Source organism: Xiphophorus hellerii, chromosome 7, assembly GCF_003331165.1.
Source record: "Xiphophorus hellerii strain 12219 chromosome 7, Xiphophorus_hellerii-4.1, whole genome shotgun sequence".
Lineage (NCBI taxonomy): Eukaryota > Metazoa > Chordata > Actinopteri > Cyprinodontiformes > Poeciliidae > Xiphophorus > Xiphophorus hellerii.
In genome coordinates this window covers 17,679,837-17,703,412 of record NC_045678.1, presented here as the reverse complement: position 1 = coordinate 17,703,412, position 23,576 = coordinate 17,679,837, and the positions used below count along the sequence as shown (strand labels likewise).

The following is a 23,576-nucleotide window of genomic DNA, read 5'->3' as shown; positions in this document are numbered from 1 at the left end:
GAGTAATGCATCTAGTGCTATAAATGAGAGAATTAGACAATAACTTGTGCTTTATCTGTGCAACTCAAGACTTTTTTGACACATTGAGTGATTGCTCATTTCTAGTACAGTAGACCGGAAGTGGAAATAGTTTTGACTTCAGATAATTTGATATGACTAATAATAAAATAATACACAGGGGGAAACAAATGAAAATAGAGTTCATGTTAGTTCATTTCTAGATGCCTCTTAACATCACTTTTTATTTTTCGGCATGTAATGTTCCTCATTTAAAAGTTAGAATTCATCCTTGGCAGTGAAAATGTTGTGAAGCCAACGTCTATGCATCATCAGAGGAATGAATGAGTGAGTAAGACATCCATCCAGTACATTTAGTGTCGGCCCCTCACTGTGAAAATAATTACATTTGAGATAAGGTATGCATGTGACATTTCAGTAAAAGCATAGAAAACAAAATCATTTACCACTTTCTGAAACATTATTTAGAGATGAGTTTGTTTTACAAATGACAGAACATCTTGTGAGGTTAGACTACTTATGTTTTCTGCAGAAAAAAAATCTTGGTTTCTTGGTTTACATTAAGCAGAATAATGCCATAAAGCTCTACTAAATCGAAGTTCCATTCACAAAACTACAGTATTTTTTGATATGGGCTAAATTTGGTTTGGGTTTCTAACCCCAGGAATAGTTAGATATCTCCAACTTATCACATTTCATGTTATTGCAATGTTTATCATTTGGTGGTCCCTTCCTTGACTCAGGACTTGTTTCTACTAGTTTTTCCACATAAAGACACTGAAATTCTTGCCCATTTTGCTTTGCAATAAAACTAGTCAGTTAGAGAAAGTGTGAACATCTATGTGTCTATCTATGAAAAAAGGCATAATTAATAACGTCAGGAGCCACCATTTGAGAAGGAGGGATTGTAGTGACGTCACCAAATATTAAAACAGGTATGTATCAAACTCCCATCAAAGCTAGAGCCCAGACTGCCACGCCAGAACAAGAGGTAAGTAATTTTTTTATTTGGATAACATCTGTTGGATTATAATTGAAATGAACTTTATGAAGGAGTAAACAAAAATATATCTTTTATCTTTTATTCTTGTAAAATTTTTGAATTGTGTCATTTAAACGTTTTTTCTTCTTTAAAAGTAATGAATTATTTTGTCTGACAGAAAACACTATCGGACAAGTGTCAGATTATCTGCGTTTGGTCCAGAGGAAATGGTCCCGGTTCTCTTTAACCTGACCCTGGCCATTGTGTTTGTTCTGACCTGCATGTCAGCGGTCCCGCTGCGGGGCCACAAGCCGCCGCAGGTGGACCCGCTGACGGCCCACCGGACCGACCCGCAGTGCTGGGACTCCTCCTCGGCTCTGCTGCTAGACATGCGGTCTCCGAGGATAGCCGACACGGTCCCCGCCTTCTGGGACCTGATGGGGACCCTCCGGTCCTCAGAGGACGGGAAACACGCGGCGCTGTTCTGGGACCTGGCCCGGGTCTTTTGGGAGATCTACGTGGAATGCGTGATGTCCAGGAGCCACGGCATGGGGAGGAGACACATCACCTCTGTGCACTCCCTGATTACTGACAGTAAGTGCGCATATTTCATTAGTTTTCAATTAACGGATCTATAATTTGTATAGTAAAAGAAAAAACAAAAAAACAAAAAACAAAAGGGGACTACGCATCAAAACGCCACTGAAAATGAAATGCTTACCCTTTAAAAAAAAAATACAAAAATAATAATTAAATAAAATGTGTATTTCCAAAGGTCCACTTTAGTTAAAAGAGCTCACTATATTTATAGCAATTAAAACATTAAAGAAAATATAAGGCCACTAGGAGTCAAAGTACAATGTTATTGAATTTTAAAAATATGTATTAATATTCAAAATGTTAAATTGTTATATAGTTAGAAGTATTACTTGTTCATAAATATGTTTTTTAAAATAAAACATGAATAATACTAAAGATAAATCTCTGATAGGTTTAAGTTAATGTTTCCTATTTTCTGACATCAAACTTGTACTGCTTGAGGAAAATGGATGAAGGTGTATCTTAAAATAAGAGATTTTAGTTGTTCTTTTTTTTTTCTGGGAAATCAGAAGTTTACAAACTCTACATAAAGTTTACTGTTTGCTATGCCTTTAAACAATTTGGGAAAGCCCAGATAATGAGAAACTGTTACATTGCTGTTGAATTAATTTTTTCAAACTATGTATATAAACAGCAGATCCTGGCCATCATAACTTTCAGTAAAGACAGATTATGTGTGTCACACATGAACATATAGTTTCACTGAAAATGCGCAAAAATGTGTGTATCAAGCCCAGAACAAAAGCAAAAGACATTTTAAAAATGACACTCAAACTGAAACTTGAGTGTCATTATCTTTATTGAAAACAACTTGAAGGCCCCATGACACCCAAGCTTCAGTTTCCTTTTCTACCAGGACTTCCTGACACTTGTTAGAATCCATATTGCCCTATGAACGTTGCAGGTTTCCAGTTGCAGAGGAAGCAAAGCATACTTGGCCACCACCATGCTACTCTGTAAACATGTTCTTTTTATTCTTCTTTCACCTGATCCACCCCTGAATTACAGGCCTAAGAAAATTTTTTTTAAAAAATGTTTTTGACACTTCACACTTCTACAAGCTTCTACAAGCTTCTTTGAACAAACATTCACTTTTGTTACCTGTTCTAGAAGACATTTGAATTATGAGAAATAAATTTGTTTATTAATTCACAACAAAGTAAAAGAAAACACCATATAGCTTGTGTTTTTGTGGTAGCTGCCAATAGGTGCCTACTGTGTCCCTGGACAATACAATGGATAAACGGCAGGAGGGCGTTCCGTTGCAGGTTAAAGGGTTAAAAAAGTATTTATATGGCTTACATTTTTTATACTGGATCACATTACAATCACAAATGTTGATTATATTAGGATTTTATGTATGGGTGTCAAACTGTAGTCCTTGAGAGCTGGGTCCTGCATGTGTCCCTGGTCTGGAACAGACTGAATGAAAAAGCTGAACTGGATACTCACAGCATGCATTCAAGTTCTGCAAAGTCCTGTGCATAACCTAATCATTTGACTGAAGTATTTCTTAGCGATGACATATTTGTAACTTGCAAGATAGCCACTGGACTGCAAGGGCTGGAGTTTTACACCAAAATAGATTCTTCCTGCCCATCACAGTCCACAGCAACTCTTTGAAGATACTTGAATGGTGTGAGTTATGAAAGCATTTAGTTCCCTTTTGGGAGTATGTAAGTTGTTTTAGCATTGAATTGAACTGAATTTAGCTCCAACCATCTATCCATCATGCCTGACCAGCCTCCTTCTCCCTGCTGAAGAAAATCCCCACAACATAAAACGTCTCTCACCATGTTTTGCCATGGAAGAACATATGACAAAATATTAAAAAAAAGAAATTCAATTCAATTTAATACTCATGAAAAACACTTTGACTGCTTCTGAATCAATTCCTGATATCCTTGTAGTGATGTTTGCACACAGGCCATCTGAATTTGAGAATTTGGAAAACCCCATATTAAATTAGTGTCTTCTGAAAGTGTTTTGTCATAGAAGGAAACTTGAATGGTACTAGAATGTCTGCCAACAACGATAGAATTTCCGTTACATTAGGTCTAGCAAAGTTTTGGGACTTACCGTGAGCTATTAACATCCTCCATCACGATTCACTGTTCTCTCTGGCTTCATTCCACCATTTATGTTGAAAGCACAATTACCTAGACTGTAAGTTTCTCTTTAGTTACCTAATTAAATTGTTTCAGTAAATTTATTTGTATAAAACCATTTACATGAGAGTGATGCATGTTGCAACTTTCACTCTGTGTTTGTCGTTTACAGAGTCCTTCAGGTTCAACAGCTCGAGAGCTAACTCCTGGACAAAGCTCACAGTCAGAGTGAGACGCAGAGGACACATCACCAGACTGAAGACCGAACCCAAATAAAACACAACACAAATGTCTCTGAGGGTTCCAGCTGGGCAGCTTTTGTTTTTATTTCAGCCCCTCTTTGTGATGCCCCTCTCATCAGTTAAAAGAAAATGTTGTATGGATATTAATATTATTCTTTTACATTCCTTAATATTGTTACTTTTTTATATGGACAATTAAATATTTAGCTCAAAAATGTAAAACCAAGTTCTTTTTTATGTAAATGTTTGTCTGTGTATATACATTTTGGAGGATTTTTTATTGGCTAAGAAAAAAACTAATAAAAAAAATTACATTTGCTTGTACAGTTCAGATGTAAGTTATTTATTCTCATCTATAAAAATTGTCAAATTTTACCAGGATACAGTACTGCTGTATATGCATGGAAAATATTTTAGGATGATTTGTCTGTGTTTTGCTAATTATAGCTTATCATACATTTGAACCAAATCTATTTGTTTTATTGAGTATTATGAAAAAAAATTTGACATCTGCCTGAAGACGGCAAAGTCTGGATGTTCAGTGTTCTGTATAAAACATGACTTTTGCAGTGAGGTGAAAATTATTGTTAAAAATTTGGCATACTGATATAACGAAGTACAATGTGATATATGGCACATGTCAAACTCAATTCAGAGGCCTGTTACTTTGACTTCATAGTAACAGTCTACATTCCTGGGTCACACTTTAGGGTTAGAGGTGATGTTGGATAATCTCACCACTTTACACTGTTTTTTTTGGACAGAGTGGCCAGCAAACTTAGAGAAAATTTTCAAATGATGAAGCAGTTAAACATTCCTTATCATGGAGGTACAAAACAGAACAAGGATTTCTTTACTTGCTCCAATGCTAATAATGTTTCCAGTTATGTGTCCTTAAAGTGAAAAGACTGTGTGCAATTTGAGATTAAGTAAAAAAAATGTGGAGGTGGAGGTAATAAATAATTTATTATTATTATTATTATTATTATTATTATTATTATTATTATTATTATTATTATTATTATTATTAGTGTGTTTATGCATTTATTAATTTATGTACTTATTTATTTTGTTTGTTTGTTTGTTACTGCAGCAGGGGGCGCTGTCGGAAAAAAGTTCTGAAATTCGCTCAAGCTTTACATTTACTTTCTTCTCAGCTTCCGTTGGTGGGCTGGTTCAATATCTCATATAAGTTCTGAACCTTTAGCTCGCATTTCTGTCTCCTTCGTCGGCTCGGAGCTACAACATTATGCTGAAGTGAACTTTTCTTTCACAAATCAGGAGACAACTCGTCTACATGGTATGACGGCGTCTTGTTTATCGTTATTTCGTACTTTGAGAGTTAATGATACATAGTTCAGAGTGCAGGCGTACATTGCTGACTTACTCGTTGTTACACGTTATTTTCCTGGTTCTGATCCCTGTTTCTGTAAATATTGGAGAAAGACAGACTGACAAATGTAGCTTGGTTCATAGGAAGTATTTAGAAAAAGAAAACGACCGCAATGGGTTGAACTTCTTTTATTTTAAATAACGTCAAAAGATCTTCTAAGTTGGACTTGTAGGTGGTTCCCCACAAAAATATTTAGGAGGAACCATATTTGAATTGTCCTTGCTGGAGGATATATATAATATTTTAATTAATATTTATTTTAATTAATCACCCATCTTTATTCGTGTTTAAAAACAAGTAAACGTTTCCTATAACTGGTTTGAACGTTTCTTTTCCTCGTATGAGTCAGCTAACCGGGCATCGTCACTTAGTGTTGGGAATGTTTTTATCTACCATATAAACAATTAAGGGAGAAGACAGTGACACATAAATTATTGAGTAAACTATTTCTACTTTCACATTTGACCACTTTACATGAAACAATAATATGCTTAGTGTACTGAACTTGGAAGTACATTATTCTGTTTAATCAATTGTACGCTATTTTAATCACGTTTATCCTGAATGGTTTGGTTTACACAGTCATAGGCAACTGCTTGTGTGTTATGCTTCCATATATTTGGCTTTTAAAACCTTAATATTTCTGATTTTTTTTACAGCATACATCATCATTTTCAAACTTAAATTTTTCAGTCGTTTCCAGGTTTTTAGCTCGAGGAAGTTGTGATCATTTCCTTGGCAAAAATTGAACAGCATGGTTAAAAAAGTAAAGTTATAACATTTAGATTTTTATTTTCTTTGGATAGGAACAGAGCTTTTATAATTACAAAGAATGAATAAATGGAATGAAAGACATTAAAGGTGTAAAAGGGATTGTTTTACTGGGTGATAAATTTGTACAAATAAACACCAGTTGTCACCTTGGTGATCTGGCTGCTGTGTTGTGTACTCTTTCCTCAAGATTTATAATTCTAGCTGTTTGACCATTCTAAGCTAGTCTGTTTTCAATCAGGAGACTTTTTTTTATTTAAGTGATTATCTTTGTGGTGAAAGTTGATTAGCACATGTTGACAAGACGTTTCCAGGGAGAATGTGTGGACTTAAAACTGTATTTCTTTATTTTCTGTCAGACGTGACTTATCAATGTAGCATTTCAGGTATTTTATATCTTAATATTTCCATGGCTTGCTGTTGTTCAACAGCAGGCCATGAATTGTCAGCAGGCCGACGATTAGTTTCACTTTCATTTAACTCTGTGGCGCTTTGTTGAAACAGGAAATTTCAACAAAGCCGTGTTTAGGCATTTGACTTAAATCATGTGATTCACAGAACTTGATTTATTACATAATAGAAAATAGTATAATGCTATAAAGAGTCTGGGGGAGCATTAAAGGAGTACTAAGTGGTGGAATGATCTCAAAATCTTTCTAAATCATTACAACTGTTTCAGTTTAGGTGTAATTCACAGTTTGTTGTAGAAGGACTTTTACTCTCGAGTGTTTTCTATGTATTGTCACATTACAACCACAAACGTTCACGTTTTTTCTGAAGTAACAGGAATATGATACATGTTTTACAAGTAAAAGACTGAAAGGTATGCTGTGCATTTATATTAATAATACAAATGCACTTTAATTTGATTAATTTTTTCATTGAATCCTGGCTCAAGTTTATTCAAAATGAATGGAGAGTGTCTGTAAACACATCATGAATCAAGTGGATTTAGGCCTGGATTTTAACAGAGCTATTCTTTCATTTATAGCATTGCACCGCAACTCAGGCTGCATATTTAGGGTTGTTGTTATCTTTGTGTCTTCTTTTTCTTTTTTTAGGAGTGCTTTTAGTTTTCATTTAGTTCCATCCTTCTTTCATTCACTCTGATCAGTTTCCTTGTCCCTACTGTAGAATCACGTTGTTTCACAGTGAGGAAAGTGTGTTTAGGGTGATGTTCAATGTCAGTTTTCCATCATGGATGCTGATGAAATCACCTTCTTCCACATGCTGGCTGTTTATGCCTTATGGTAAGCAGGTTTTCAATCTCTGAGGCAGAGACAGCTGTATTTATAGTTCACAGATGGACACTATTTATTAGTTTGGTGATTTTGGAATGCAAATTGGTGCAATAGATGAGGGGTGTCTGAATAAAGAGGGGTGAATAAAAATGCACACCACAATTTCTCTTACATTTCACAAATGAGCACTTTTCTATGTAGGTCTATTGCACAAAAAACAGATAAATCTTTTAAAATAAAAGGCTGTGGCTTTGTGGGTAGAGTAGTTGTCTTGTGAAAGATTGTAGGTTGAATTCCAGCTTCCTCCTGCCATGTGTCGGTGTGCAATTGTCAACCGATCTGGTATAAATGCATGTGTGTTTGTGAGTGCGAATGGGTAAATGTGACTCTAGTGTAAAGCCCTTTGAGTGGTCAACAATAATTGGAAAAGCGTTTTGTAAGTTCCGTCCATTTACCATTTAAGTATATGTGTTTGAGTGTATATATGATAACAAATAAAACTCATTCAAAAAATGCCCTCATCTTAAATACATGAATCAGATTTGCATAGGGACATTTTTAGAGCAAGTTATAAGGAAGTGTTTTTCTCTGCTCTCCTAAACATGTACTGACATGTCTAAAGGCTTTCAGAAAGAAATACTATACTCCTTCAGTGCTCTATTCTTTATTGATACATCTATCTATATCAATCTGTTTTTATTGTGGCAAAAAAATAATTTGATTTGCACTTAACCAAAATCGACCCTTTTAGATTAATTATAGCAAAGATAATAAAATGAAATGACTTCAGTGAGACTCTCCTGAATCATGATCCGTACTTACTTATTTGGACGCTCCAGGGCTTTACAAGTACAACTAAAAATGTTTTTATATTTTGAAAATTCATATTTTTTGTAGCTCATTTCAGAAAGAGAAACCTACATATTGCATAGATTTACCACATAGAGTGAAATATTTCAAGTCTTCTTGCAATTTTGCTTAAAGAAAACAGCAATCCAGTTCTGTTTCTTCTTAGCCCAGGTAAGACGCTTCTGATGTTGTCTGGTTCAGGACATTTATACCCCATGCGTAGGATGCGTCTGTGCATTTAAAGGATTTTTAAAAATCCTTTAAAAAAATTTTTAAAGGATTTTTTTAAAAGGATCCTTTAAAAAATCCTTTTTTTTTTAAAAGGATTTATCTTGACAATCAGGCTGAACTTATGACTGCTCCTCCACTTGACTTTCTTTCAATATGCTATGATTTTTCTGAGACACTGAATTTTGTATTTTCATCAAAATTACAACAATCTTCTATTTGTTGGGAATCATGAGTTTAGATTCTTACGGTGAGTTACAAAAACACTGAACTGTCACACATGAGAACGTCCAAACAAGTTTGACTGTAAGTTAAGGCATATTTGTTTCATGGAGTAGGAGACTGATCCAAAGCACACCAGCAAGTTGACCCCTGAAAGGCACAAAAAAAATCCTCAAGTGTCTGTAATGACTTTACTCTGTAAAAACTTGACATCTAAACCATTTTTTTTTTAATTGACAGGAAATGGATTTCCAAAAGGCTCTACTTGAAGTGGGTAAATCCTTGTCCACTGATGAGGTGGAAGCACTGTCTTTTCTGTGCACTGACATCTTGAGCAGAAAACCAGTCTCTCTGGATGGTGCCAGCAACCTCTTCTCCTTACTCATGAAAGAAGACCATCTGTCGGCTGGAAACCCACAGCTCCTGGTTGAGCTTCTCCTCACCATCCAGCGACCTGTTATTTTGCAGAACATTAAACTTTCTTTGCCCTCACCCAGCACCCTCATCTCACCCTACAGGTGGGCTTTCATAACAGTAAAATAAGATTTTGTTATTGGTTTAAGTGGATTTAAGAGTTGAACCAAAATCAAAAATGTAGGAGTGCACCAATTGCAGTCTTCTGGCCAATCACCAATCTTTAAAGAGCCTGACCTGCCGATTCCAATTTTGGCTGACACCAGTTTTTTTTTTTGTCTGAAAAGTTGCAAAATATAGCAAGAAAGTCACTGAGTTGGTAACAGCGGGGTGACTATTGTCAGCTGCAAATATGCAGACAGTACCTGGTGGGCCCGTCTATATCAGTCAAGCTTCTCTCATAAAGAGGACAGTGGTTTATTTTTTGAATTGTTTACTTTTTAGACCTTATCTGAGGCAGAAAAAATTGGCAGATAAGATTGGCTTCACATTTAAGTTTTCAGTCAATCACCGATCTCCCAGAACTAAGGAAATTGGCACAAATAAATTGATGCAGCCCTATAAGAATGTGTTTTTCTCCTGATTGTTGGACAATTGTCTTCCTGCTTCAAAGTACTTAAAAAAAAAAACTTACCACAACTTTCACTACCATTGATACCCTTACTAAAAATGAATAAAATACCTTTTAAAAAGTTGATATTTTATTGCAGTAGAACAAAAATAAGAGGAAAACATTTATTGAGTTGGAAACGATGAATCGGATATTTTACAAACGTAATTCCCAACTGTTTAGGCTTTATAAAACTCATTTTGCTAATAAGACACCTGTTGGTTTTTCTCACATGGAACATACAGCTGAAGGTACATTTTGACATTTTTTTAAATTTTCTTTCTTGTGAAAAAGGGAAAGAAGTAATTTCTTCCCCCTTTGTCTTTCCTACTTTGATTTCCTTGTTCTTTTGATAGCAATCATCTGGGGAAGAAGCAGTTTTGCAAGAGAAAGACTTGCATAACTGCTTTTTTGCTTGTTTCGCAAGAGACGTCTTAACAGTTTCGCAACTGCTTGGAACTATTAAACGTCCTTTGCTATTCATCACCAAACGTTTTTAGGGAGATTCATCAAATTTCCAAACTACTGGAAACGATCTGTGTTTAGTTTAGAGTAGTTCCGTCTAGATTTAAGTAATATAATTTTTTTTTTAAAATAAATTTTAAATCAGAGATTGATTTAACTATCAAAAAATAAAAGGATTAAACAATTACCCATTGTTATGCTGCTGGATCAGTAGTCAGGCTTAGCGGTGTGTTTAGGATTTGTAAAACTGAACTTTATTTTTTGTTTTGAAATAAATAAAAAGTCCTTGTACCAAATTAGAGTTTTGGAAACCTTTTGGAATTGAAAAAAATATTTTGGGATCCTGGACAGAAAATGACATAAACAAAAAACATCCACAAACTTTACATTGCTCTTGGAAATAAAATGGATTTTTTTGGTAATACCCATTATGCAAAATTAGGTTTTTAAATTAAAGAATAATAATTTTGATTTTAAGTGTATTTAAATTTCCTTTAATGTGACATTCACAGTAATATCAATTAAATTAAACAAAACACAAAGTTGTAACCAATTGTCAAAAAGAATATTCCTCACACTATTGTCATTTTTTGTGGAAATATTTTTGCCTGAAAATGTGTACAAAAAACTACTAAAGTTGATGTTTTTAAATTGCTTTTCTGTTTCCAAATAGTTCTCTAATTTTTAGCAATTTCCACCAGAAGTTAAGAGCCAAGAATAAGTTCTTTCTCAGTCTGAAGATTTTAATCAGGAATGTGTATTATTGAAAAATGTTGACTCTTTTCTACGATCTCGCACAATCACACTTGCTTCAGGAAGCTGCTGTATCGCCTGTCAGAACAAATTACGGAGGAGGAGCTCGGAGAGATGAAGTTCTTGCTAAAGGACATCCCACGAAGAAGACTTGAGCAAAAGGTTGAGTGATTCTTCCTTTGTTCTTACTGTGTCAAGTGTTGGATGTTTTCACTCTCAGATGAGGTTCATCCGGGAGTGAACCTCATCTGTTTTCTTTTATTCTCATCTTCTCCTTTTTAACATTTGAAGGTAGGCCTGTCGCGATAAACGGTAAATCGATTAATCGTACGATAAATTAAAACTATCGAAGTCATTTTAATTATCGGCATTATCGTCTCTTCTGGCCTTTTTCTCTTTCTGTTAATGACACCGAATGAAAAAAGGCTCAACTCCAGTGCTCTCCACTAACCCCCCCTTCCTCATTTTACTTAGTATAATGCCCAGCGCACACGAGTTGTCGGCCGATTGTCGGCCCATTTTCAAAACCTGACAGACCACACATTACCCCTAGGTATAACGGTTCGTTCCTGCCGTGTGGTGTCCAACAATGGGCACAAAATAATGGCTACAAGTTCAGTGAACTAATTTTAAAACCAGGCATTAATCAATGCTTTACTACAATCTACCTGCAAAGCATGTGGCTAGTGTCAGCGTAAAGTCCTGACTGAATGAAAATCATTATAGGCTAACCTATTTACGTCACGTTAACGAAGAACAGCTGAAAAGTTACCGGGTTTATCAACTGCGGTAGCAGTTTCGCTCCAGCTCCTCCCCTTGTCATTTCTATATTCTTTGCATGTTGAATAAACATTAATGTTGTTTCCACATATCATCTAAAATGTCCGCTGGACTTCGTGTTGCGCCGTGTCAGCTGTTTGGGATTCCCCGACGTAATTTCCCCTCAGAAAACACGGAGGAGAATCCACGCTTTCTGATTGGCTACCTGTCACATTCAACAGACTGCGTTAAAGCTCCCAGTCGGGGAAAACCCCTGATTTAGATCGGAGCGGCAACGACGATCTACCGTAACACACCACACAATCTTAGAAAGACCAACGTTCTAAGATTGTTGTAAGGGGAAAAATAGGAGCAAAAAATCGTGTAGTGTGAACTATTGCATCAGGTAGTCGATGTGCCCATCTTCTCTATTTAAATCTAATTATTACTGAAGGGCAACATAATATACAGACTTCATAATCTGCACTCTTTAGGTTGAATGCAGTATTTATTTCCACTTTGGCTTTATGTTGTTTAGTTTTTTTTTTCAAGTGAGTTTTTTGTTAATGGAGACTGAGAATCCATTTTATTTTTGGTTGTTTTGTTTATCAGCTCAAGTGTTTAGTGTTCTTTTGAAAATAAAGTGTATCTATCTTTGGCAAGAAATCGCATGCATTATTACATCATTTCCATTAAATCAGTGTAAAAAGGTCTTCAAACAATATTATCGTTTATCGCAATAATTTTTGAGACAATTAATCGCTGAGCAAAATTTGCTATCGTGACAGGCCTATTTGAAGGCTTGTTGGAAGAAATATCTACACGGATGTTCATGAAATCAGAAATTGTTTGAAACATTTGCACTACACTGCAAGTTTAACTATAAGCATTCTTTACTCTGCAGACTACGCTGGGAGTCTTCCTGGAGATGGAGCACATGGACCTCATAAATGAATCTAGTCTCGAATATCTGGAGACCATATTTAAGTCGGTGTGTCCTGTGCTGAATGAAGAGATTCGTCTCTTTAGGAAAGGTAACCCATTTATAATCATAGATATCCACCAAATGAGGAACATGACCTTCTGTTTCAAACCCCATGTATTAATACTTTAAATATTTCATTATTTAAATAATGTAGGGCGTTTGTTATGCATGCAAAGTTTAAGGACTGCACAAACAGTTGTTAAACCCTCTGTCATGACGAATGTTACATTATACACATTCATCGGGCCAAAAGAAGTTTTTTACTAGACTGCACTTTTATAGAGGAGGGGAAAGAGAAGTTGGAGCTCATTAAATGAAAAACACATCTGTAAATATACTTACACCATCAAAAGCTTGCTTCAGTTCCCAGAACAAGATTTTTTTGTTTGTTTTCTTTCAGAAATTTGGCATCCAGAGTCGTCACCTTTGACTGTTAAACCAAGCCAGGTAAACATCTGTTCTTTTGCTACGCTCCAGAATTTTGACACTTGGCTATCTTACAAAATAATATATATTTTTTTCCATTTATAAGACCCCGAAACCTTCTTCCAGAACTGATTTCCAGGGAGATGAGAGTAAGTTATCTTATTAACTGGTTTATTTTCTAAATTGTTGCTATTACTTAATCATTTTGTGACACTTTAGTCCAATTTTCCCTTTTTTTTTCCCTTTCTATTTTTGACTATAAATCTTTTTTTTTTCTTTAAGCTCCACAACTTCTTTCGGTAAGTTACCAGAAAGCTTCTGAGTTATTAGACAGTAAATATACTGTATATATAAATTTTTTCTTTAATTCATTAAATTTTATTTCAATGTAATTTTTCAGCAGCCTTCCATGAATCCATCCAACTCCACAAATGGTATCTATTTATTTATTTATTTATTCATTTTTTTATATAATCAGTTTTTCCAGTGCTACTTTATTAAAACTGATGCATTTTACCTAGTTTTCCTGAACTCTTATCTATCTTAATTTCATCTATATCCTAGATATTAGCCAAGGTAGAAGACAGTTTTTAACAGTCTTTATTATTAACATTTACTTCTGTTCCACACTTTTTTCACAAAAGGGGAAATGGCTTCTTTGGATACAGTGAATACAGAAAAGAAGAACCCAGAGTCTCAAGAAAATGATGAGGTTTGTACATTTATTCTTCCTTTACCTTCTAAAATAAATGCTCAAGTAAACAGGGCCTGCTCAATCTGGAAAAGGCTGAAATTTGGTTCAAGTATTTTCCAAGTTTACAATTTTATTTCCTGTCCTACAGTCTAAAATGTTACTTTCCTCACTTCCTTTCTCTTTGTCCTTCCATCATTCTCTGGCTCCTTTCCTTCCTTCTTACAGAGGTTTACATGCACCACATAAGAAGACGCACATTTTTTCACTTCTCTAATTGTTGGTCAGTTAGAATGGTCAAAATTATTTATATTTGCTGAATACCACAATTAGAGAAGCAAAATGTCAGAGATTTATTTATTAAAGTCTTTAAAATCACAAGTTACCATACAGAATTATTACTATTTCTTTAAAAAAGGAGGGAAAGACCAGATGATGAAATTTGAAATTTCTGATTTGGTTAACTGAGAGGAGGCATCCCTGTGGATGTATTTTAAGGAAACACCTTGAACACACTGCTTTATTGTTCGGCACGATGGGAAAATATATGAGTCAAGATATCAGGAAGAGAATTGTAGAGCTGCACCAGTCTGGTTCACCTTTGGGAACAAATTTCCAGATTCTCAGAGATGCTGCATTTATCTGATCAAATTAGGGGTGCAGCGATTGGAGTTTTATGGCCAATTATCAATCTTTAAAAGCCTGACCTTGTAAGTTTGGCTGATAAACTTTTTTTTTTTTTTGTCTGAGAAGTTGCTAAGTTGGCAACAATGGGGTGACTGACTACTGTTAACCACACGTGCAGACGAGGCCTGATGGGAAGGTCTGCCAGTTAGCTCTCTTTCACCGGAGAGCAAATGGAGACTGTGGCTGATTTTATTTTATTTTTTAGATCTTTGTGGATGTAGATGAGAGGGGTTTCTCATATAATTGTTGGCTGATCACTTATCTCCCAAAGTTAAGGAAATTGGGGTTGATTTATTGGCCGGCCAATTTTGTTGATGCTTCCCTAATTCAAACAGTTATGTGAAAGTAGAGACGTAATGGAAATGTCCAAACATCATAACGCTCAGGAAGGAGACGGGTGCTGTGTCCCAGAGAAGAAAGTGTTTTGGCCCAAAATTCACAGATCAACCCTAGAACAAAAACCGAAGACGTTGTGTAGATGCTGATTGAAGCTGGTAAAATAGTGTCATTATCCAGAGTGAAATGTGACCTTTACTGACATGGGCTGAAAGGCCGCTCGGCGAGAAGGAAGACATTACTCTAAAAGAAACATAAAAAAGTAAGATTTGCACTGCACATAGGAACAAATATCTTCATTTTTGGAGACATGTCCTGTATTCTGATGAAACTAAAGTGGAACCTTTTGGCGAAAATGACAATCGTTGCATTTCAAGGAAAAATGGGGATGCTTGTACCATTCTAACTGTGAAGTATGGAAACCCAAAAAATTTGATTAAGTCATACCGTTCAAATGGAAAGCTACCAAATATTGATGAAATGTATGGAAACTTGTGATTTTGAAGACATTAAGAAATAAGTCTCTGACCTACTCTTTTTGACGTCATTGTGACATTTTACTAATATAAATAATTTAGGTAATTCATAATTACCTAAAACAATAGATGTTTGATCTGATTAGACAGACAGACAGTGAGAAAAAATGTGTTGCATATCTGTTTGTAGTTCTGTAATTTGATTCTATTTGTTTTTTATTTTTCAAATGTAAAATGTTGTACTGTAAAGTGCCTTGAATTTAGTTATTATTCTTTGTGGATTTCTCCTTGTAGGTTCTGTGTGATTATCCAATGACTGGGAAGAGAGGAATCTGTTTGATAGTGGACAACTTTGATTTCTCTGAATCGTACAAAAATTTAACAAATACATTAAGAAATCGAGAGGGAACCAAGATTGACAGAGGTAAGTTTATGTGTGATTACCTTCTAATGAAATCCCTTGTGTGTGTGTTTTTTTTTTTTCTTTTCAGACTCACTGTATTTACAACCGTTTCCATCTATTTGTATTCCTTTCAGATTCTTTGAAAGAAGTATTTGGATGGTTGGGCTATGAGGTGGACATACACGTAGACTATAATGCGGATCAAATAAAAAGTTTGTTTACCCGCATCGGCCAACAGGACCACAGCCAGTACGACAGCCTGGTGTGCTGTATTCTCAGTCATGGCATGGAGGGTAGAGTGTATGGTGTAGATGGCAAACTTGTTGAGATCAAATTGCTGATAGAGTGCATCGATGGAGAGAAGTGCCCGTCCTTAATTGAAAAACCCAAGATGCTTTTCATCCAGGCCTGTCAAGGCTGCAAAGAACAGTATCCAGTCCAACCAGACGGCATTGAAGACGAAACAACCCGAATTTTTGCTGATGCGAAAATTGCAGATCTGAGGAGCCCAGTCATAGCTGACTTGCTGGTGGGCATGTCCACGGTTCCTGATCATGCCTCCTTCAGAGATAAATTCTGTGGCACCTGGTATATCCAGTCGTTGTGCAAAAACCTCATCAAGTGTGTGCCACGGTTAGTAATGCACATTGACATCTGCTGCTACTGATTTAGTGGTGGAGAGAACTCACTTGCAAGTGCATCTCAAAAATATGATTGCAACTTAAAAATTAATATACTTTATTAATATGATTCAAAAGAGAGAATCATAGTTTATTACACACAGCGACATAAAGTGCTAATTTCTGTTGTCATTTGTAAAATCTCTAGAAAATAAACGTTTAACTTGTTCAATTAAATCATCATTAACGGTGATAACCATATACGGTAATAGCTCTGACCCAAGCTGTTCTTTGAGTACTTTTACTTTTTAAATCTAACTGAAGAATCTCATGTTTTCCCAGGAGGGTTGACCTTGTCTCCATTCTCACAAAAGTGAACTTCGATGTTAGCGGGATGACCGACTTTAGTCGGAGGAGAAAGCAAATGCCTCAACCAGCCTTCTCTCTCCGAAAGAGGGTGGTCTTCCCTGTCCCTGAGAAACGCCCACCCGAAATTGGAGCGCTTACCAAAGACAATTCCTGAGACATGCTGGATTATTTTTTTTTTTGTTTCACTGACAGTTTACAATTTTGAATTGTAAACTGTCTGTTTTGAAGAAACAGATTTATCCGTTCTTTTGTAGGAATCTCTTTTGAGTTATAGCTCTTCAAATGGTATTAATAAAGTCCTACTCGCAACCTTTTTTTTCAGTCTCAATATAACCATTTCATCATATCTTGTAATTATTTTAGATCTTGCAATTTCTCATGTCTTTTATTTGCGTTCATAGTAATGTATATACATTTTTTTGTTTTATTATCATTTACAATACATTCCATGATGTTTTCCAGCAACTTGTATAAAAATTAACATTATATTCAAAGTATCACAAAGAAGCCAGCATATCAGTGCTACAACTTTTTTCCTTAGTTTTCTGTTTGTTCTTGACAAGATCTCCTCCCATTTACCTCAGGGTTTTTGCATTTTTATTAACTTTAGCTCCAAAGTGGGATTGGAGTTCCCACCACAAATGTCTACACAAGTATAGACATGATTTATTCTGACATAAATACTCTTGCTAATTTAATACACTTTTTCAAGGGATTTATTAGTAGACAAGGTTCCTGCTGCCTTTCTTGTGAATATTATGACACTTCATTTGAATTATAAATGGCCATGTAAAGCACTCTAAAACATCTGTTGCACAATAAAACAAGTGAAAACAACAAAAATGTGAAATTATGAAATAAAATGATCCTAAAGAAAGAAAATGGCCAGTTACTTTTTGGTGTCCATTTAAAAAAAGAAACTATACAGCCGTTATAAGGCCAGGTTTTTGTGATGTGGAAACTGAAACCTGGGATTCCCTGAGTTGAGTATTGCATTTGATTTGATTGCTGAATTCGTCACCACAAACCAAAAAAAACAAAACAACAAATAGATCTCCGTTCATGCCTGGCATGATTGTAAGGGCTTCATGAACCCTAAGTAAGTTTCAGTGGCACTAGTGGGATTTTCCCAAGGTTTGCTTTCGCATATCTTCTAACAAAATTTGAGTAAATGCGGTTATGCGATTCCAACCAAACCAAGTCTCTACCTGTAGGGGGCGATAGACATTTTCCAAACCATTTTGTGGTTGTAGTTGACCCGGATGTTGATACGATTTGTATTTTTGTCCTTACCATAAAGAGTCCTTAGTTGTTAGCTTTTATGATCTGGCAGTCTAACTAGTGATGTAAGAAAAATAAACAAATGTCTAAGAAACAGCGGAGGGATCTTTAGGTTGTAGTTTCTCCTACAACATCGCTGCGCTGGCCCTTTAAGAAAGCCGGGGATGAAAGAGGTAGTCAGAACGCCGCATCTTTCTTCAGTCACAATGCAATTTTAGGGGTTTTAGTATATATTTTTTTCGTTTAATCCCAATTAAATCCGGAAGCGTGCATGCATGTGAGTTACAGTTGTTATTGTACTTTTGAAAATGTCCTAAATCTATTATGTTAAGCGTTCCCCCCCCGCTATTCATGGAAACCATTTTATTCGCTTTTCTGTGACGTTCTCTACATTCTGGTTGTTGGTCGGGTTGTCCAGGCGCAGGTCACCGAGTAAAATTTAATCAACTTCGTATGAGGGTATCAATATTTTTCAACAAGCCCTAAAATACCCCTAACTCGGTGCTTTCATCGTCAAACCAATGATTTCCCTCGTCACTCCACCTGGATATCTCACTGTAAAGATATCTGTTTCTTTAGCAATGATTTGATCCGTTTCCTAACGATTATTTAGATGCAAAGCGATGATGGCTGCAGGTTTTTCTTTGCAGGAAACTGCTGCAGACGATAAATCTTCCTGCTGATTAAACGGTGGCGGGATTTCAGCTGAACACTTACAGCTTAGCCTGTAAAATAATTACAATATGAGTAGCTGTTCGCTGATCATTTTCAGCAAAAGATGCAAATACTAGCATTTTTTTTTTTTCTTGTCAAGTATGGGTTATAATGAGACTTCGCAATCAAGTATTTGGATGTGATAACTTTGTGCAGTGGTCTTAATAATCATAACGTGACATGTCAGATTCAAAAACGTACAGGTAAATCCAACCTGTAATTCTGTCTCACAGTGCTTCTGATAGCAGAACAAGCTTATACCATAAACATGTCTGAACAAGCATATCAGTCACCAGCTACTCCTGACAGAAGGTGAGTGTTTTATTTTTTTTCTCTCTTACTTTTAAACATGAACTTATCTTACAAATTTAAAAGATCAAGGTTCTCAATTCAACATAGTTTCTATGTTCGACTTTTTCCCTGCAAAACAGTTTTTTATTACTTTGTGTATAAATAGTGTTTTGGAGAGAGAGATGCATATGTGGCTGTTCCTGATAAGCAGGCGGCAACCAGGCCAACCAGCTTCACCTGCAGAAGGCCTTTCTCTAAAACCCTGCATGAAACAACAGCAAAACTAAATAGGCATAACATTGCCAAATTCCTCTCATGTGTAATAAGAAAGTGGCAAAAACCATCACTAAGCAATATAAAAGAGCAATATTAGGTTTTAACTCCGTTTCAGATCCCAAAACAAGACAACTGAGCTCTGTCGATGACTGCTTCTTCATTTTTTTTTTTCATGCATTTCATTTCTTGTAAAGTCAAAGCCGATGATTTTCTGTTTCCGTGTTGAACAGCCTGAACACACCAGAACCACTGAGGACGGGCTCCTGGAAGACACCCATACAAATCCTGTATGAATATGGAGTCGTTAGTGGTGATCTCCCCGTGTTTGTGATGGAGAATGCAGAAGGAGAGGCTCATCAGCCCAGCTTCGTCTTCAGCGTGACAATAGGAGGCATTAAATGTACAGGTGTGCAGCAGTAAGCTCTTACAGTGTCTCTCAAATGTACCCGCACAGATTTGTTCATGTTGGGATTTAATGTCATTGACTAACATATAAATAATGTATAATTGTGAGGGAAATAAATGTATGGTTTTTAAGCTGATACTGCAATTATACCTTCAGGTTTTCAAAGTTAGGTCTGTACTTTCTATTAGATTTGTTTTTTTTAATGAGTCTTTTTTTCCCCCCAAGTTAATGACGTAACCAAAAATCAAGAACCAGGTCACATACTTTATATCATGTTTCCCTTCTGGTTCTTGGGCATCAAAATGAAGTATTTAAACCCAGTATATCTAAATGAAGATATCATGGATCACAAATTATGCTGTTTAGAATCAGTATTTATTACAGAATAATCCAGTGTAGTGTTGAAAGCTCTAAATATATATATAATTTTTTTTTAAATCTTGAAACTTATAGAACCCTCTACTGTATTGTAAATATTTATCCTAACTTAACCCATAAGGGATTTCAATATATAAAAATAGCTGAATCTAGAAAAAGAGATGGACATCCAAACATAGTAGGTGGAATAATAAAATAAAAAAGTCATAGAAGTGAAATTGCACACCAAGTAGAGCTTCCTACATAGAGAAAGAAAAGAAACATTGACACATGCTTTCACTGCAAAGTTTTTTTAAGCCTGTGTTTTGGTCCTTAAGGGTTGAAGTTGACATTATGTGAAACACAGTTTCACATAATGTCAATCTGTTCTGTCATTTGTGCAATATAATAAATGTTTCTGCTTTTACAGGTCAGGGATCCAGTAAAAAGGCAGCTAAGCAGCAGGCCGCAGAGGCCGCACTGAAAATTTTGAACATTGACTCTGAAAGTGGGTGAGTAGAGCTTGACAAACCGTGAACTAATTGATATTTATCTAAAGTATAAAGGGCTTTCCTACTGAAATAAACTTAAGAAAAAAGGGAAATGAAATATACTTACTGGGTCTAGAATGTGGAAAAATAAAAGATTATTCTTAGCAAAATGTTTTGAAGTAAAATAAAGATAAGTATATTTGAATTGTGTTTTTACTGATCATCTACAAACTATTAATCTGAGAACATTATTTTCCATCTATAGACTGTCGGATTTATCGTTTACAGAAAGTCTCCACACTTAATTTTCAAATCTGGTTTGTAAAACGCTTGAAAATAAATTAATCTCTTACCGCAGTAGATGATTCTCAGACTTAACAATGTTGGTAAAATCAAACCTTCAATTTCCGTACATTTATAAACTCATTAGTAAGATGATTAATAAAACGTGATTCCCTGGGGTGTTAATTTGTCAGACCGATGTCATGATGGCTGCGATGTTGCGTCCAACAGGGCCGTTCCTGGGAGGTCCAACACTAATGGCATCGTAGCAGAACCAAACAACCCTGTGGGCCTGCTGCAGGTGTGCCGCCTTTCTGCTCTTCAAATGTCAGCAGCATGTTTACTTAGCTTCAAGATCTTTAATTGTTCAGTTAAGACATCATGTAAAGCAGTAGCATCATCACGGCCTTCTTTGCTGCCCCTATGAAACTACAAATTAGTCAAACTAAACAAGTGATGCTCCCAGAATATTTTTTTTCCTGTTCTGACATTTGGAGCTTGGTTAAAGTTTGTAAAAGCATGAATGTTTTTGGTTTCATATATCAGAAAACTCTTTATTTGACCTTTTTATATGGGAAATGCAACAAACAATCAGTACTACAGTCTCTGTAGTCCACATTTACTTTTGTAGAAAAAAGCGAAAGTTTAATAAACATAGCATAACTTGGCTTTTTTACCATTTGTTTGTGAAAAGGTAATCTTATTGTACTCCCTCAATTACTTTTACAAGGATCTCAGATTTCTGCTTGCCACCATGTGTAGGTACTAAGAAGCCGTCCGGCAGACTTATGATCTGAACGTGATATTGAATTAAACATGGATTTTGTTTTTTGTTTCAGGCCCTGGCGTTGCAGAGAAGATGGCGTGTTCCTGAGTACATTATTTTAACAGAGTGCGGGCCGCCACACCGAAAAGAGTTCACAATAATCTGTAGACTGGAGTCGCTCACAGAACAGGGTGTGCTGTTTTTGCTGTTATTTATTTCTATTCCAATTTTACTTGTTTTTTTCTTTCATTTGTTTGATGGGATTCTTCTGAGGCTTAGTTTTACGTTGCAGGAGTTGGAAACACCAAAAAAGCAGCAAAAAAGGAAGCAGCAGAGAAAATGGTGGCGAAGCTTCAGAGTTTATCGGGATCCTCTGAGATCACATGGGTCTGCTATAGTTTTTTATATTATTTATTTTGACTTTTTGCCATACGTTTTTGTTAAAATCAATTTAAACTTTTTTTTGGACTTTATCTTTTTAGACCCCTAATTCGACCGTTTGCTTTGAGAACATCAGAAACTCCACAGCAGAGAAGATCTCTCTACTCAGGAGAAACCCTCTGAGCATTCCCAACACTGACTACATTCAGATGCTGCTAGATCTCTCCAAAGAGCAAGGCTTTGAGGTCACATACTTTGACATAGGTGGGATATCCACGTCTAATCTGGTCTATAAGAAAATGTATTTAATTTTCTTCCATCTCTATCCCATTCCCACTGACTGCTCCAACCAGAATACAAAAATGATCATTTCATGTTTTCCTAGATTAAAAACGTTTTTTATTCTAGGAGTTCTTGAAGATGGAAAATCTATTTAATTTGAAGAACAGAAAAGATGAAATGCTCTCTCCTTTTTGTATTTGAATCAACCCCTAAAGTAACGGACAATTTTTACTTTATATATATATACTGTATATATATATAAAATATATGAGTATGAGGGAAGTATGAGACAATCCCTATTGTCTAAGTGTGTCGAAGTTTCTTTTCTTCCTCTCTTCATCATGTCTTTCCTTCCTTAGTTAAATGCATTGGAGTCTGTTGTTAGGTGTGTCTAAATTTGAAAAAGTTAAAGTATATGAATACTTTTGCATGCCTTTGTGCATACAGTTTGATTCCAGGTAACATCTGATGACTCCTGACAATAGAAGACACATCAGCTCTCCTTTTTAAAAGTGTCGGTGTTTTGCAGATGAGCTGACGGTGAACGGTCAGTACCAGTGCCTGGCAGAGCTGTCCACCTCCCCCGTCACCGTGTGCCACGGCACCGGCATCTCCTGCAGCAACGCCCACAACGACGCAGCGCACAGCGCCCTCCAGTACATGAAGATCATGGCTTCCAGCAAATGAAAATCCCACCTGCAGCACTTGATTCTCTACCTGACACCATCATCTGTACTCGTCTGTGTCACAGAGCAGCTCCACTTGATTTCTGCTGATTTTATTGGAACTGATGAGATGAAAAGATCTAAAACTTTTAGCATAAGCAGGCTTATCATTGTGCTTTTAAGAGGCTTCAGCTATCCAGAATATTTAAGCAAATGTTAAGTAAGAGCAATGAATTCGCAGTTTAACTTACATTGAACTAATCATGCTTTGTTCATTTAGATTTTACACTGCTGGCTCAGTTCTTTCACTTGATTTACAGTCAGGAGGCAAGTTACTTCAGTTTCCAGTTAGTTTTTTTTTTTATCTCCGAAGAGTTTTTGCGGCGCTAGTGGCTCGGATTTTTTCGACAGTAGGCAGACAGGAAGGAGGGTGAGGAGAGGGGGGAAGACATGCGGCAAAGGTCGTCGGGACCGGGAGTCGAACCCGCGACGTCCGCGTCGAGGACTAAGGCCTCCAAACGTGGGGCGTGCTAACCCCCTGCGCCACCACAGCACACCCGAGTTTTAAAAAAAATATATTTTAATGCCATCACATCAGAAGTAATAGTTTGACTGTTAGGAATGTTTCCATTTAAATCCACCCCAGAGCTTTCAATACTACACTGGATTATTATTCAGTTTGTAAACAGTGGATCCAGAAAGTGTTCACAGTGCTTCACTTTTTCTACAGTTTATG

The 23,576-nt window shown here is 36.0% G+C and overlaps 3 protein-coding genes across 5 annotated transcripts; all 3 read left to right on the top strand.

Annotated features, from left to right (window-relative positions):
• Positions 1-540: 540 nt before the first annotated feature.
• LOC116723681 (protein FAM237A) lies at positions 541-4,137 on the top strand. Its single transcript, XM_032568757.1, has 2 exons — positions 541-1,594; positions 3,881-4,137. The coding sequence occupies exons 1-2, from the start codon at positions 1,228-1,230 to the stop codon at positions 3,982-3,984; spliced, it is 471 nt and encodes a 156-aa protein (XP_032424648.1). The 5' UTR covers positions 541-1,227; the 3' UTR covers positions 3,985-4,137.
• A 973-nt stretch (positions 4,138-5,110) lies between these two features.
• Positions 5,111-17,521, top strand: casp10 (caspase 10, apoptosis-related cysteine peptidase). 2 transcript variants are annotated; one of them, XM_032566966.1, is made up of 12 exons: positions 5,111-5,250; positions 8,895-9,172; positions 10,959-11,058; positions 12,560-12,689; positions 13,041-13,087; positions 13,173-13,215; positions 13,349-13,365; positions 13,470-13,500; positions 13,711-13,778; positions 15,551-15,680; positions 15,794-16,292; positions 16,622-17,521. In XM_032566966.1, the coding sequence occupies exons 1-12, from the start codon at positions 5,248-5,250 to the stop codon at positions 16,800-16,802; spliced, it is 1,527 nt and encodes a 508-aa protein (XP_032422857.1). In that variant the 5' UTR covers positions 5,111-5,247; the 3' UTR covers positions 16,803-17,521. The 2 variants fall into 2 exon arrangements, with proteins under 2 accessions (XP_032422857.1, XP_032422856.1); XM_032566965.1 differs by having other exon boundaries at positions 13,467-13,500.
• Positions 17,522-17,898: 377 nt separating this feature from the next.
• prkra (protein kinase, interferon-inducible double stranded RNA dependent activator) lies at positions 17,899-23,092 on the top strand. 2 transcript variants are annotated; one of them, XM_032566967.1, is made up of 9 exons: positions 17,899-18,102; positions 18,877-18,955; positions 19,441-19,616; positions 20,404-20,485; positions 20,978-21,047; positions 21,586-21,703; positions 21,805-21,899; positions 21,995-22,157; positions 22,705-23,092. In XM_032566967.1, exons 2-9 carry the CDS (start codon positions 18,912-18,914, stop codon positions 22,860-22,862), a joined length of 906 nt encoding a protein of 301 aa, XP_032422858.1. In that variant the 5' UTR covers positions 17,899-18,102; positions 18,877-18,911; the 3' UTR covers positions 22,863-23,092. The 2 variants fall into 2 exon arrangements, with proteins under 2 accessions (XP_032422858.1, XP_032422859.1); XM_032566968.1 differs by having other exon boundaries at positions 17,899-18,206.
• The last annotated feature ends 484 nt before the right edge of the window (positions 23,093-23,576 follow it).

Bases quoted from the DNA above. Each gene is read 5' to 3' on its own strand.
- LOC116723681 (XM_032568757.1), top strand. From the start codon at position 1,228: ATGGTCCCGGTTCTCTTTAACCTGACCCTGGCCATTGTGTTTGTTCTG. The intron at 1,595-3,880 runs GTAAGTGCGCAT...TGTCGTTTACAG, and splicing joins GCACTCCCTGATTACTGACA to AGTCCTTCAGGTTCAACAGC.
- casp10 (XM_032566965.1), top strand. The intron at 11,059-12,559 runs GTTGAGTGATTC...TTTACTCTGCAG, and splicing joins GAAGAAGACTTGAGCAAAAG to ACTACGCTGGGAGTCTTCCT. The intron at 16,293-16,621 runs GTTAGTAATGCA...ATGTTTTCCCAG, and splicing joins CTCATCAAGTGTGTGCCACG to GAGGGTTGACCTTGTCTCCA.
- prkra (XM_032566967.1), top strand. From the start codon at position 18,912: ATGTCTGAACAAGCATATCAGTCACCAGCTACTCCTGACAGAAG. The intron at 21,704-21,804 runs GTGTGCTGTTTT...TTTACGTTGCAG, and splicing joins GGAGTCGCTCACAGAACAGG to GAGTTGGAAACACCAAAAAA. The intron at 21,900-21,994 runs GTCTGCTATAGT...TTATCTTTTTAG, and splicing joins GATCCTCTGAGATCACATGG to ACCCCTAATTCGACCGTTTG.